Source organism: Pseudoliparis swirei, chromosome 12 (genome assembly GCF_029220125.1).
Source record: "Pseudoliparis swirei isolate HS2019 ecotype Mariana Trench chromosome 12, NWPU_hadal_v1, whole genome shotgun sequence".
In the NCBI taxonomy this organism is placed as follows: Eukaryota; Metazoa; Chordata; class Actinopteri; order Perciformes; family Liparidae; genus Pseudoliparis; species Pseudoliparis swirei.
Genome location: NC_079399.1, coordinates 10,315,607 through 10,332,127, shown reverse-complemented (window position 1 = coordinate 10,332,127; position 16,521 = coordinate 10,315,607). Strand labels below are relative to the sequence as shown.

Here is a 16,521-nt window from a genome sequence, read left to right as displayed (position 1 = left end):
GTTTTTGCGTGAATATATATGAGGAAAAGTTCAAACTTTAAGTGATGGACACGAGCACTGATAACAACTCTATTTAAATGTCATGGGAGTATACAAAGCCAAATCAAATTCTTTACAGGATATTAAACCTGTGTTTCCTTTAGTGAATGTGATACGTGACATGTTTCTCCATGACTTGTACATAAACACGAGATATGAGTTTACAGAGAATTACCATCACTCCTCTGCATTGTGGAGGTTGATTTATGGCATTTTGCCAGTTACACTTAAATCTCGTTGTCTTTTTGATTCCTCACGATTCCTTTTGTGCGCCCTCTGTTGTTTGGGTGAATAAAGCAGCCATCGAATATAAACACCTTCGTTCATGCTCTGAGCTCCGCGGAGGCCAAGCGTGAGTATCAACAAAGTTTAAAGAATCAGTGCCCTCCACTGGGCTGCTGCTGGGGCAGGACTGATGGACAAGACAGCCGACAGCTGAGCCTCCTTCTGCTTGAGTCCCTTTTATAGCCAAGACATGAGGCTCTCTTGATTTCATCTCCAATGACCCCAGTAAAGCATGTGCAAAAAAAAAGTTTTATTTCAACACTGTGACAACCTTCAAACAAACATTCCAGTTGTTTTTTTCTGCTTATTAAACTTTCAATTACTTCAGCGGATACTGGGGACACATTCAGTGGCCACACATGCACTTTAAGCTTTATCATATCACTGATTGGGATCATTTAGTTTTAGTTTGTGAGGTATAACTGAGCTAAAAGTAATTGCTGCTAAACTTTGTAAACATCTCTATTTGTCTAATCTCGGAGCGCTCATGTTTACTGTGTGACGCTGCCGTGGAAACCCTGGCGGTTTGTTTGATTTTCACCTCGGTGCCTCCCACCTTCTCCCCCGTCTCCCCGCTGTGTGGTCACAGCCTCTCTCCACCTGTGAGAGGGAGGGAGACACTAACTGGAGCTGTATATTTTATGTGTCTGCTGTGTGTTCCCAGCTGGCTGCTCTGAAGAACATGTGTGTTTCTTGCCTGCTTATGTCCTCGCTTGAGGTTTGCTGGCGTTTCATTTTTCTCAAACTTCTCAGTCAAGGACACAGAGAGGAACAGGGCATTTTTTGTAGATCATATCTCAAAAAAGTGTACTTATATCTAAATGCATTTTAAAAAAATCCTGAATTTATTGCTTTGGTAGTTTTTGCGTTCATTCATCTTTTTAACCGAAATCGAAAGCTCTGCAAACCGACTGCGAGCACAAGTAAGATCATTCCTCTTTTTTAGAAAGGGAAGCCGATACACAACAGCTAGTTTGTTGTGGTGCGAGCGTGCAAGCGTGTACATGACAATATATTGAGAGCATGTGTGTGCTCGGTGAACTGTGAGAGGACACCAGTGGGATTACCATTCCTGATGTAATCACTACTTCCTGTTCTGCTGTCGAGGAAGAAAATCATTTATTTCTCACCACATTAACTGGACACAACAGTAATGGGATATATGATTATTTGACAGGGGTTAACTACTTAATAATGTGGCTGTAGTTAGTTCGACTCACTGGGCTGATCTTTATCACATGACCAACTGACCCATAAAGATGGGTCTCTCGGAAAAGCATTACTTAATTGCGGACCAGACAAAAAACTTAACTTTTTAATATTAGTAGGACCTCAAGTTCAGTGATGGTTCTATTTCCTCAGTAAACATGAACAGAACTAGAAGGCAGAGTATTTATCTTGAAAGGAATCCACCATTCGATATATCCAATGCTTCTACTGATGCCTTTCGTTGGTTTGAATATACACACCAGGCCGAGATGAGAGGTTGACTGGCTTCAATTAGCAACAGCAGTTCATTTACATTATAAGTTAAACACCAAGGAATGTGTGTGAAATCAGTGAGCTGGACACAGCTCAATACTCTACATGGCAAAGGGCCTCAAAGAGACCAGAGAAACAATGTTCCTTAAGTTGTTTTTTCTTTTTTCCCCCCTGAATATAACCCAAGTTGTCAGCATCTCTTTGGCCGGACAGCTCATTGGAAGCTAGTGTAGTTGTTCAAATGAATGTTGTGTGTGTGTAACGTTGGACCCTCAAACCCTGTCAGTTTGAAGCTTTGAAGCTTAAAGGACTTCCAGTTTGGTCTCTCAAACACAATCACACACAGACACACACGTTAGACCACAGTTTGTTCACAACTAACCGTAAGAGTCATATAAAAGTCAGCATGTAAAGTGGAATGTATGACATCCATGGCTGAAGGATTTGTTTGTGCGGATGTAAGCGGTCATAAGCAAAGTGACATAAGTGGACATATGTTATGGTGTGTAAGTGATGTTTACACAGACCCTGCTGGATGAGGGTATTTTTCTTTCTCTCTCTATTTTTCTTTCTCTCTCTCACTCTCTCACACACACACACACACACACACACACACCGACCTGCCGCTGCTTTGATCCGTCCACCAGTAAGACATTCCTGTGCTGTGGTGAGTAGGAGCAGCAGACAGATTGAGGTGGAGCAGTGTATGAATCGAGTGTATTGTCTTGTCAAGGTGCGAAAGTGGAGAGACCTGAGCCCACAGGGACCCGCTCCCCACGGGCCTCAGAGGCCCTCCACGGGGTGCTGCTATGACTGTAAGGACAGGAGGCCGCCGCATGGCCTTTTTTTAGGAAAGGAGAATGTACATTGCGTTGAAAGCCTGCTAGTCCTATTCCGGTCCTGCTCCTTGTGAGTTATTGTCTCAATGTTTTTGCCAGCATTTTTCCCCCTCTGGCTGCCTCTTTTTATCTTTTGTCTCTCTCTCCTTGTTTTCTCTCTTTGTTGTTTTGTCTTTCATTCTTCTTTTCTCCGTGCCTGTCAGGTCCCGTTGAACCATTCCACCGGTAACTTATCCACCGTGATTGATTGCCAACAGTTATTGGGCCCTCGGTTGAGTCCCCTACCCTTTTGTCAATCATGCTATCGTTTGATTTTTTGAAAGACCCCAAGACCGTCTTTGTCTCCTGTATCCCTTTCTCCATCACCTTCTTCATTCATCACCTCCTTCAGCTATCCCCTCTTTGTCTTCCTCACCTCCGGAGAACGAATTCTTTAGGTTTTATTGTTGCTGCCCGAGATTTATGTGAAAAAATAGGTCAACATACTCAGGAGGGCCTTTTACAGTGTTCCGGTTCAAAGGCCTTTAAAGACAATGGCTCAGAGAAGAGGACACAGCGCGAGTGTATACGAGTAACGTCTCTCCTGCTTTACTTTCCACCTACAACTCTCACCCTTCCAGTCGTCTCTTTCCACACTCATGTTGTCTCATCTTCTCTGGTCTTATTTTCAGATCGAGATACATTACGTGGGCCTATTTCCCACTGACTGCTACACATGAACTAGAATCATGTGAGATTATTCATTCCTCACACACATTGTCATTCATGTATGCATATTTATGTGTACTGTGAAACTGGTTCTTAAGAATACTTGACAGCAACTTTGTTTGACAACTAAAATGTCTCCACATTCAGTCAAATATGTATAAAACCTGTCTTGTCTACTTACCAAATTTCGCCTTGGGGATGAGTAAAGTAATATTTTATCTTATCTTATCTTTTTTGGTCAAGCCCAAAATCACAAATTTCCCTCCAAGGACTTAATTCTCTGTACAGCGCCTTCTCTACGTACACCCTTCATAGTTCTAAGAGAATCATATCTCAGGTCTAGTCTGGTCTAGTCTCTTCCACCACCATTTATCTCATGCTCTCACCTCTTCACCTCTCCCTCTCACCTCTGGCCTCTGCTTGCAGGACATTCTTGCATTTATGCCCCTTCTCACCCAGCCAGCGGCGGTGTGTATACACACACACACACACACACACACACACTCCACACACCCCAAACAAAGAAGCCGACGACTGTTGGGGCTGGTGATCATAACCTCTGACCTTTTGTTCAGTTCATGGTACTTTACACAGCGGCTGGTTGAATGACACTCAGTGCGTTTACATGATGGTATAATTCGAATCTTGCTTTATTCGGACTATGCTATCTTTTGGGGGGTCTGCTATGATCCCAATATACATGGCAGTGAGTAATTCGAATCATTGGCCGAAAGCATGTCATATCCGATACGATAGGTGTTCATTGATACATTTTCTCATCATTTCCTGAGCATATAGATCTGGATTGTCGGCTTCATTTATCACTAATCTACACTGTACAGAACACCTGCAGGGGCCTCTTCTTTGACGGTGTTCTACTCACAAAGGTTGCGCCACCAAATCTTTTTTTATAATTGTTAACAAATGTTTTCCAATTTTCACAGATATGTCGCAATCTGAAATAAAGTCTTAATAATTAAATGGATAATTTTAAGCCAAATTTTTTTCAATGTGGGACAATGTGTAAAACTAACGTTCTTAGTTGAGTCCAAGGCTTCGTATGGGCCACTCTGGTCCGTGACGTCAGGCGGCCAGGCACATCAAAGCAGCTGACCCTCTGCCTGACACACGATGAGGCCTTATTGGGGAGCCATGTTGGGAGACTGAAGCAGGAGCAGCAGCGAGGGAGTCAAGCGGGAAGAGAATGTGAAATATTTGTACATTTGGATTTAGAGACCAGGGGAACAGTATAAATAGGCAACGACTTGTGCACAGATACAGATTTCACAAAGGTTTCCTTTACTGACGCGGCACACCCTTAAGACATGTTCTACAAATGATCAAATTCCGCTCTCGCCTTCATTGTGTTGCTGTAATATTCTGGTGTTCCAGCCACATTGATCATGATGCTTTGAAGCTGTGACGCTACCAGATGCATAACACATCCACAAGCACGGCAGCGGTAGAGTGAGTTTGGCCTGTGTGTTCTCAGAAATAAATGAGTGCAAATGGACTTTGAGTGTTAACAATGTTCTATCCTGGCGTCATACGATGGGCTGTTGATGTCTAATGGTTTAACCACCTTTCTAACAACTCTTCTTCTTTGTCCTCCACAGATGAGCATGATACAGTACAGAAGAAAACATTCACCAAATGGATAAATGCACAGTTATCCAAGGTAACGCCAACGACTGCAGACCAGTTCAAGTGACAAACTTTTCCTGCACGGCTTGAAACAGATTAATGTATTCAGAAAGAGTTATTGATTTAAAAAAAAAACTTCATCTGCCTGATACTTTATAGAATGACTGAAATGGTCGGGATATATATCGAAGCTATTTCAGTCCAAAGATGTTTTGTCTAATTCTGAAGAAAGGTTTGATTTTGTGTCGTGTCCCACAGTGATGAGGCGACGGGCCTGCAGCAGTTTAGCGTTGCTGCTAGCAGGGTAGCAGACATAACTGTTGAAATGTTAACCTTGCATTGTGAACATGTTGTTGATACTCTTATATTATGTACTTTAATCGTAATCTGGTAAAACAAAGCACAAACTGTAATTGCAAATGTTCAGAACAATGAAGTAAACATTACTTTGTTTTCATTACTCTACCCAGCAACAGTTTTCTTCAGAGTGCTATTGGCTTTAAGTCTCTGGTCCTCTTCTTCTATCTCATCATTCACAGTTGTGTTTAACAAAATAATATGCTTAGTAGATTGTATAAACATTGCCAAAATGCTCTCTGAAGCTCCTACATGCTCTCATGCCAGCGTTACCCTCGTCTCTTCAATGCAACCTGCTGATCAGATAGTGATGGGATATATTTTGTGGTCATAAATCGCTCAAAATTTTTCACAATAAAAGTCCCCCGTGGTTTAAAAGCTTTGAGCAGTAACTTATACCGCGGGTCTCAGGAAGGCTCCCGCCCTGTTTTTCCTCTTTTCTTCTCTTTGCTCTCCCTTGGGAGAGGAACTCCCGTAGGCGGTGAAGATAACGTGAAACTTACGTTTGAAATTGACAAGATCGATTTTCCTTGGTTTCCACACCTCAAGAGTGCGGAACCAGGCCGCCTCAGTATGTAGTCCGGCTGATCAGATCCCAATGTGAGAAGGATCCAATCTCGGAGCGTACAGACTTGACAGTTGTTACATCCTGGCCTAAGTTTCACTGTCTTCTCTTGTCGGCCTTTGTCATGTACAATTCCTCTCAGTGCCGATCTGACAGTCAGTCAATATCCTCCTTGAGCCGATCACATGGTTGATTCAAAGTTAATACCTTAAAGGAGAACATGTGGCACTTTTTTAGGTCAGTTAAAGCTAGTAAATCTAGCTGAGATGTCCTGCTTGCGTCCAACCTTAAAGTATCAATATCTGAGTGTTATTGGTTTGTTTATTAACATCTGGATTATTATTTCTGAGTTGTAGCCTCACTGCAGCGCTCATCAATGGTGCCGACACATTGTACACACAACCTCAACTGTTGTATTGTTTTCTTGTATCAGACGGGGAAGGCAGCCATCAATGATATGTTCTCTGACCTGAGGGATGGGAGGAAGCTGCTGGACCTGCTGGAGGGTCTAACTAGCACTGCACTGGTGAGTTTGTAGTTTGTGTATTAAGGTTTGCAGACATCGTTTCACACAGTAGGCAACAAAATATAAAGAAAGTTGTCATTTGACCCTAAAATTCCTGATATTTCTTTTGCTTAACTCGTATTGGTTGACTTCTTTAATACTTTTTCAAAGTTCTTTTGGGGGGCTCGGCCAGGGTTGTATCACCATTAAATGCAATGCAATGGAATTACAGGAGAGCAGTGTTTAGTCGCTGTAACGTGACTGCTGCAGCCACTCAGGACAGTACAAGCAAATACTTTAGCCCAACGTTAAATCTAATGCAAACATTAGAGCCTCACAGAGGATCTCAGCAGATATAGTTTGGATGCTTGAATAGAAACTGTTAATTTAAGACGATCTACTTTCCCCCCATTTCATCAACGATAGATGTATTGTTTTTGATTGTCATATTTTCGGCTTGTTAGTTATTTTCAGCAAGCCATTTCAGTTCATCTCACCAAAGATTTTGCTCAACAGAAGAAAACGGGGTTAAATTAATATTGTACTCTAACAAACACTATCTTAAAAAAGAGTTTGTAAAGAAACAGAATAAAATATAAAAAAGTCAGTGTCCGTCTCTATGTGTATCTTCAGTGACCTACCATGCAGTTTTCTTGTTCCCTTTCTAGCAGTGGCACCTCGGTGTTCAACAGCATATCTGCTTTCTAGCACCTGCAGCCACACCAAGTGCCAACTGCCTCCATGCCATCCATACAGGCACATACATGTGCACACACTATCGCTCTGATGCCAGAATACTAATTCTATAATGGGGTGCAAATGAGTGATTGAGTTATGTGGAGACTTAAAAAGGATTTGCAGTTGGCAGCTATTCATGCTGCCATTCTTTCCATAAGTCGGCCTGTGGACACTGCTGATAGGGTAATGGGTGTGATTAACGTATGGAGAGAAACACTCTGCTGAGTGATGGCATTCCTTTTCTCGGTGTAGCAATACCTCACATTTTTTCACGAGTGTGAATAAATAAATGAATAAATGTGTCACAGACTCAATTTTTTCACGGAACTGCTCCGTGTATCTCTGATGAGTTAAATAAACTGCCCAAGATTCCTGCAGGCTCATGATAACACTGAGCGTGCCGTCAGCTGATCCGCGTTGTGTTTCCTGTTCCTCAGACCAAAGAGAGAGGCTCAACCAGAGTACACGCGCTCAACAACGTCAACAAAGTTCTTCAAGTCCTGCATCAAAATAATGTGAGTATCTGGTGTTTTCTGCAGTCTTTTTGTGTCGTCAGCAGCTGTTGACGGATGATTTTAGCCACATCTCGTACGTCAGTGGTTCTTCACCAGATGCTATTGAGCGCAAAGAGTCTGCAGGGTTTTGTTTTAGCATAGCACAGCCATAAATAATGAACTATAATGAACTGTACACATACCTGCTACTGTTTTGCTGAAGGGAAAATCCACAAATGCTTTAGCTGTGGTACTTTTGACATTGTCACACTCCGTCATAGATTTGTACATTTCCGTCCGGTTTGAATGTGTCATTGAGGTGACACTGAGTTTTTTCTTTTTCTTTTTGCATCGCCCCTTCGCTCCCTCATCCCTCCTCCTCCTCCTCTCTGTGTACATTGGTTGCTCTTAATGCCGTGACCTTAGCATTGGGAGATAATGGGAATGCTCATGGGAAGTCACAGAGGCCGGAGATAGCATGCAACCCCTGCTGGTTTCTCTCCTTCAGGAGCCAGATACTCGTCAGCTGGCAGTGAAGACCAGAGTTTCCACGAGCCTTTCAAGTCTAATGCGAGCAGAAAATTAAACAAAGCCTTGGAAGCTTTTTGGAAATAAATAGATATTATAAAAACACTTATTTATAGTATAGAAACCACATTTATTGCTGACATGTACTTTGTTCTCCTTGATTTTCTATTTGTTGAAAAATGTTACTCTGCACATGTAACATGTTTCTAGAGCTGCATCTAAAGAACTGGAGGTGTGGGGAACTGGAGTGTTATTGTAGTCATTCCCTCCCTTATGGCCGTCAAATGACGAGAGGTTAAAGTTGTGTGATAGAGTGTTGCTGGCTGATTTGACTTGCTTTATTCAAACTTTTGGGAAAATACAAGTCCACAGGACAATATGTCCTAGTTTAGAAGTTGGGCAAAGAAACATTTACCCACGCAGAAGTGTAACGATCTGTATGTGTAGCGCAGAACGAAAGAGCAGGGATAGTGTGGAGGATGGAGCTCATTGGGACGAAGGGTCAGAGGTCAACTCTGCCGTAGACAAGGTCAATGTTTAGTTTGACCAGACACTTGACCTCATGTTCCACTCTGTGCCTTGATCCTCTCTTCAATATTTATATGTAATCAGTCCTCACTTGGACTCTCCTCATGTGATTGGTGTCTGACAAGGCTGCAGACACGCTCTATAGGCACCATTGGAAGGTGTAATTAGGGTCGTAAAATCCACTTTTAGGTGAATATGCATAGATCAGATATTTTCTTTGTGGACATGAATATTCAAACCAAAAGTAAGAACACCACTTGATTGAGACATTCAGATGTTACTTTGTGTTTTACTGTAAGGGTTCACGCTATCACCAGCTTCATTTTAAAAATATTTTACCATGACAGCAAATAAAAGATTTTCTAATGTGTGCAGCTGGATTGGCTTTTCAACTAATCTGCTCAAAACAGGAATACTTTATATCATAATAACTTTACAATTAGTACCCAACTTTGTGCCATTGCCTGCATAATTAGTTATTTATTTCCATTGAGCCTCGTTCTCATCGTCTGTCATTTCTCACAGGTTGATCTGGTAAATATAGGAGGGACAGATATTGTGGATGGGAACCGCAAGCTGACTCTGGGCCTCATCTGGAGTATTATCCTCCACTGGCAGGTGAGCACACATGTGCCGTTCCTTTCTTTCCACACACACACACACACACACACACACACACACACACACACACACACACACACACACACACACACACACACACACACACACACACACACACACACACACACACTTTTCTCTGACCGTGAACTCACGATTCATCACCCAGAGGAATTAAAAATACAGATGATGGAAAATCACTAATGATGTGTACACGCATTTAAACATGCTTATCATCCACTGCTTCGTCAGCAGGTCGAACATTTGAAGGACAACTGCTGATCAAAAAGTTTTATTAAAAGTGTCATTTTATATATTATTATACATTATTATATATTGTATGAATAAGTTTTCAATAATAGGTTTTCATTCGTAGTAAATAATAATATCACTAATGTAACTGTATGCATCATTTTAAGCAAACATTATTTCATAAAACCACAGTTTAAATCGTGATATAATTACTGACACATTTGAATAATCTAAGCTAGTCACATGATGCTCTAATCTGCCATCGTCCCCTGATTAGTAAAATGATCATTCGAACAATTATCACTTTCCATATCAGCAAAAAAACAACATCTGCTTGTTTTCACCCGTGTCTTTGTTTTTCCATGTTTGTGTAGGTGAAAGATATCATGAAGGATATCATGTCCAACCTGCAGCAGACCAACAGTGAGAAGATCCTCCTGAGTTGGGTCCGTCAGTGCACCCGCTCTTACCCAGGAGTCAATGTGCTGAACTTCACCACCAGCTGGGCTGACGGCCTGGCTCTCAACAGCATCCTACATCACTTCAGGTGAGGAGAGATCTTAGATCATGGAGGTTGCTGGTGTGCAACATGGGGTCATTTTCACAAACATGTTCTTGCAGTGATCTGATGAAATGGACAACGTCCTCTGTCTTCATTCATGTCCCTGTATCTCGGTACATTTAGTCCAAATTGCATTAACATCTGGCAACACTTCTTCCGTACCTTCTTATGTGCCATGTTGGGATATCTGTTGCTGTTCAGGGAATCTTCCACTTAAAGTCTTTGCATATTTCACATACGTCCTCTGACTGAATGTAAATCATCTGAAAACCAGACCAACAGCTTCAAATACCAATTCCTGGAGTTTGAATGGCGTGTGTGCATGTGTGTGTGTGTGCGCGCACATTATTACCCATGCTAAGTGGCAGGAGGTCAGGTTGACAGGTCAGCGCCTGCCGGGTGTGTGTACACCGCTTGACTTGCTCTGTTTACGCCTGCCATGCGGCTGTTTACACACGCTTGGTGTATGTGTGTAAGCTGCTGTGTGAAAAGAAAGGGAGCGGGAGAAGCATTAAGGCGGTTTTCCCCGTTTTCTCAAACCCCTTGTCTTTACTAGTCACACACACACACACACACACACACACACACACACACACACACACACCCACAGGCCTGTGAGCTGTGAGAAAGGCCAGTGTTGGTTTAGACCTGGGCCAGGGTTTAGGTGGATAACTGAACACACACATTCCACACCCAACTGGCCTCAACACAAGTCCCTCCTGTACAACTAAGGGAAGAGTCTGTTCTGTACGGAGAACAGATTATATGTTTCAAATGCTCAGGTCATTTCTTTGTCCAAACATTATCTAGAAACCGCCACCCTCTGAATTATGCAGTTTTTGGTATACACATTCATTACACGAGTGAGCATAAAACAGAAGCTGTGTTCTTCAAAAACCCACGAATGAGATGCATTCAGCTCAGGTAGAGTGATTTCCCTTCCCTCCAACAGCACCAGCAATGCGGATTTGATGTTTGTGTTTATTATCTGAGAGTGTCTCCTTCACTTTGGACATTTTAAATGTTAAAGTCTCCATGTTGCTGCTCTCATCGCCGCTGTTCTCCTGTGTCTTCAGGCCAAATGCGTTCAGCTGGGATCAGGTCGTCGGGCTGAGCGCTGTGGAGAGACTGGACCATGCCTTCACCGTAGCCAAAGACCAGCTGGCTATTGAGCGGCTCCTGGACGCCGAAGGTACGGCCTGATCCAGCGGCTTCAAACACGGCACCACATTGCACACCCACTGTAATTATTTGGACAAGAATAACAGCAGAAAGATTCTTTTAGAAATTGTAAAAAAATGTTTACAAAAGCAAAGGCACCTAAGGGGCTACCTTTTTAAAGATTGGTTGGCTGTGGAACACATGGCCTGTGTTCATGGAGCCTGCCTTCATGTCCTGCCAGCTGTTGGATAAGCTCACGGTGGAGCAAATACCTTGGAGGTGTCTTTGGGCTGTGCAGAATGTTTTGAACAGTTCAAGGAGCAGCTGAAGATGTACTCGAGCCGTCTATGTTCAGAGCCTTCTTGTTATGTCATGACCGATGGCAGTCACACCTGACCTGTGTCAAAGCCTTGTTTAATTTGTCCGACTTGCCTCAACCTGCCCTTTTCTCTCCCCTCTCCCCTTCCTTCCCATGTCATCTCCTCCTGTCACCCTTAACTGCACCATGCTGCTTTTCTCCACACGCACTGTTCACCTCTATCCCCTGCTCTGCTCCTCCTCCTGCTTCTCCTGAGCTTAATTTCTATCTCTGATATTTTTGTTCTGCCCCCACATCCACCTCCCTCCCGCCACCTCGCCCGCTCTCTCTCAGATGTGGCGGTGCAGTTACCGGATAAGAAGTCCATCATCATGTACGTGACATCGCTGTTCGCCGTGCTGCCCAAAGACGTGAGCATGGAGGCTATCAGAGAAGTGGAGACCCTCCCACGCAAATACAAAGTGGAGCCTGAGGGCGCAGGTCCAGACTTCAGGGCTCAGGTAAAACACACCACAAAGTATGCTGGTACTGATATGATACAGAAGGGTACAATATCTTGCATATACCACCAACAACGATTGTGGGGTAAAGTCCACACTAAGGTGAAAGTCACTGTCAGGGTTCGTACGGTCATGGAAAACCTGGAAAAGTCATGGCATTTTAAAATGGTAATTTCCAGGCTTGGAAAACTCATGGAAAAACCGTAAATCATAAAAGTTTTGGAAAAGTCATGGAAATTTGTTATCACATGTTTATTTACGCCGAATTTGAAAAAATTAGTATGTTTTTTAAAGAAAGACGCTCAAAATATACGCCGGCATACGCTCTCAATACGCACAATTTTCAAAATTGTTCATGTTTATACCGAGATTTCAGTTTGGTCATGGAAATTTGGTTTGAAGTCATGGAAAAGTCATAGAAAAGTCATGGAAATCCATTGATCAAAATGTGTAAGAACCCTGACTGTACTATTCTCACAAACTTTTAAACCGCCATGGTGTCCATGGAGACATCTGTTTCTTCAAGGAATCCCAGGTGCTCTTTTATGTGTAAACCCTAAACACCCACAGCTGGTAACCGGCAATGTAGACAAACCGCACATTGAGTCCAAACTTTGGGAATGTATAACTAGAATCAAAAACAGCCGTTCAGAACTGATTGTGGAAACACAAACCTAGGTTAGTGGCTAAAGGAGGTTACTGAAGGTCATTACGTCGAACACTAGTCCGCCTTTAATTTAGGGGTGGTGACGTGAAGTCATAAGACCACGGTACAGTTTATTATCTCCGTACGTCTTTTTACTTCTGATGATTGCATTTATGCCTTTAAGAAATCATAACAGTTAATTTGTGAGGATTATTTTATTGAATATTAAGAGCTTATTTTAAAAACGTCAATGAGACGTTCTCCTTCGTGACATAACGATTGTGGCTAGCTCGGTTTCATATGAGCTGGGCTAACCTCACTATCATGCGTTAGCAAACAGTCGATCATCCGTCACCCTTCCAAGACTTTATTTGACTTGAATATTTGGATTTATGTTCTGCAAATGCCAACATGGAGTATACGATTTCCTGCAAATATATTGTCCTATACTAGAATGTAACTATTTAGTTCATAGGACGTACAATTGTGTGAAAAGCATGGTGGATGTCTCGCCCCATCCTGTTTATGATAATGCGATGTATCAATACACCCCTTAAGAAATAAACAAAATAGTAATCTATCTCTTTTATCCACATGGTTCAGTTATTTGAAGAGTGACACAGTGCTCCCCAGTGGCTGCCGGTCTGAACCCCCCTTGTCGGTCCCCGTGGGAACAACCCGTTATCTCTTCCAATGAACGAAGAGATGATAGTTCAGCCCCTTAATGTCAGCTTCAACAACTGAAAAGCTGAAGGGGCAAAAATAAATAATTGAACCCATAACGGCTTCAACCTTTGCTGCCATGTTGCGCTTCTGATAACATTCAGTTTGAAGGCCACCGACGCCGTTATGTGCAAGCGTAAGGAATATCGTGAAGTGTCTCATTGTGTGAGCCACTCCCAGCCTGAAGAAGCCAACTCCTTCATTCTCTCCAGCGCTGCTCATGAAAAGCACAGTAGGCGGAGAGGCAAATAGGGAGCGGAGCCATGACTCACCCCTCTGACATTAGCCACCAGACCGAGCTGTAAAGGGCTGGAAGGAAATGAGGGATTACATTGGTGAGAATGGGAGTGTGTGCAGAGAGGTGACGGGGAAGGTTGTTTGAGCATTACAGATGCCTGTGTGCTGGTGGGCAGGAGACTTTACATGCACACACCGATACTGTTTCATGTTTTAACATCTGTGAGCCTTTCAGAGTCTTATTCCGACACCTTAGTTCAGTTGGACTTTCCCGCTGTTTGACTAACTTGTGATTAGTAACGACAGCAGATCAAACTGCAGCCCTGTATGTACACACCCCTGGTGGGGGTGTTTCAGAGGGGTTTTAGGCAGAAGTCAGAAACAACCTCTTACGTTTTTATTGCTCATGGGCGCATACCTCACACGTCCTGGAACGAGTGCTGGAAAAGATTTTTTAAATAATGTCCTGATTGGTCCAAAAGGGATTTGCTTTCCTGGCGAAGTTCCTCTCTCCATAGGAAGTGATGTGTAATGCTGCTGGTAGTGAGAGAGTGGAGGAAAAATGTCCGGCTCTTTATTTCTGATAATTGTGTTTAGTTCCCTCTCGATATTGGAACTTCATGCTACTGGGTCATGCTATTGTCGTGGCGTTCTTAACGGCAATTTTAGATAATGATTGTTTTTCAATATTGACAGCTTGAGATCTAAGCAAAGTTTTTTGCCTTACCATCAAGGTTGGAATATCACGGATTTACGTATGCATGATGATGCAATTCATGTTCCAGAACCTCAACGGCAAATCTGATGAATGCATCATCTGGTGATAATCAAGCGTTCTGTTGAGCCAGTTATAAATCGAGCAAGGCTGCAGTCTTCTCTCTCTCTCTCTCTCTCTCTATCTCACTCTCTCTCTGTCCCTCCTCTCTCCTCTCTCTCCCTCTCTCCTCCCTCCCTTTCCCTACGTCGTTGTTACCTTGTCTTTGCCAGCCTCCATGTCAAACATAATGTTGTTCAATATTTGTTTTACTTTCACCAAAGTGTCCAAAAGGTCATCAAAGATTTTCAGCAGGTGACCTTTTTCTGAGTTTGCGACACAGACACATGACTTTGTTGTGTAATTTCATCCTGGAAAATAAAGGTCCATTTTACTTATTACTGCACCACACAAACCATGAGTATTTCTGTCATCTTTGATTTTATCTCTCGTTTATTTCAGCTCCAGACATATTTGTTCAGCTCTGTTGAACTTTTTCCTACTTTCCTTCAGAAAATTAAGTTATTTTTTTGGTTTAGTGAGATTATGTTAAAGATATCTATGCACTGCCTCTATTTTATGGTGTTAGATTTATAAATTTATTCAGGAACACGGCACTGACGTGACTGCTGTCTTTACACAACAAAGTTGTCAAACATGCTTTCCCTCTCGTCCTTAAAGCAATTCAAGCCATTTCTCCTTCACCATTCATATCTGACTGTACACTCAACTTTACCCAGGATAAACCTGCTGCTATTCCTAGGATGAGAATTGCCCTGCCCAGCGTTCAAAAGGCTCCTTCTAGAATCCTAGAATCGGCCTGCAGTTATCATGTTGTTTCCTCAAACCAGCAGGCCAGTGTTGCTCTGCGTGCTCCAGAGCAACACTGGCCCCTCCTAGATGTTTGGCCATGTCTGTTCCAACTAATCTCAGCTCAGATTAAAACCAAATGAAAAGACAAATGGATGTTTTTACCTTGTAAATTAATTACTTTTACTATTATACCTTTCCTATTATCACAGTAATGATAACCCAAGATGTAAGTCAGCCAGGGTCCTCATTCCCTCCTCTTGTCTTACAGAATGTGCAGATGGAGAAAGCAGGCAGCAGCCCCCGGCCAGAGACCCCCAGCAGCCTGACGGAGACAGAGGGGCCGACGGAGGGCAGCCTGCTGGAAGTGGACCTGGACATCTACCAGACCACGCTGGAGGAGGTCCTCACCTGGCTGCTGTCGGCCGAGGATGCCCTACATATCCAGGATGAGGTGTCGGACGATGTGGAAGAAGTCAAAGAGCAGTTTCACACGCACGAGGTAGGAGACCTGCAGACTGGCTGAGGGCTTGCAAAGATGTAAACATGAGCTCAGGATCATCAACATAACTAAATCAATAAATAACACCTCTCACACTGAAAATGACAAAGTGACACATTGTGTGGCGCTTCTCAAAGGTTAATATATGAAAAGTCCAGAACTGTCTAAATCTCAAAAGCTAGATGCTCAATTTTTATTCTCCATGGCTGAGCCTAGATATAGTATCCCAGAGATAAAGCCCTCCCACAACCAACTGTACATGCTCCGTACATGTTGGGAATGCCAAGACTTCTGCTGTGAACAGCGGCGCACAGCACCCCATGGAGCCCTGGCACAGAGCTTGCTTGAGAAGGCGTAGCAGCGTGGTTTGTGTCCGTGCGTGTGTGTAAAGGGGCTTTGGCCGCATTCCATTGGCTGACATGTGAATATTTGTGAAGTTTGATAACTGGAATCCAGGTCAAAGCTGAAAGCTGGTAGTGCGACTGAGCAACAAGACCCAAAGCCTCTTTAACAGCTTTTGAGGAGGTCTTAAACAAATCACTCCAGTTTGTTTCGGCCTCGTTGTTCACATACTTACTCCAACTTCTCCAGCAAAGCCTCATCAAAAACAATGTGCTCAGAGGTGCAGTCGGACATGCTTACTCATCCAGAGAGCTCATGGAAAACTGACAATAACTCCATTCATTGGGCTTCATATTGCTCACAACAATTACCAGCACAAAATC

General features: G+C 43.0%; 1 protein-coding gene across 4 annotated transcripts in view; it reads left to right on the top strand.

Moving 5' to 3' along the window:
• The window catches only part of utrn (utrophin), a 166,980-nt gene that overhangs the window by 11,427 nt on the left and 139,032 nt on the right, over positions 1-16,521 (top strand). For all 4 annotated transcript variants that reach the window (XM_056428728.1, XM_056428725.1, XM_056428726.1 and 1 more), the window contains exons 3-10: positions 4,970-5,031; positions 6,353-6,445; positions 7,600-7,677; positions 9,238-9,330; positions 9,957-10,129; positions 11,221-11,336; positions 11,958-12,124; positions 15,566-15,796. In XM_056428728.1, the coding sequence (XP_056284703.1) occupies positions 4,970-5,031; positions 6,353-6,445; positions 7,600-7,677; positions 9,238-9,330; positions 9,957-10,129; positions 11,221-11,336; positions 11,958-12,124; positions 15,566-15,796 (1,013 nt within the window). The remainder of the gene's footprint in view (positions 1-4,969; positions 5,032-6,352; positions 6,446-7,599; positions 7,678-9,237; positions 9,331-9,956; positions 10,130-11,220; positions 11,337-11,957; positions 12,125-15,565; positions 15,797-16,521) is intronic.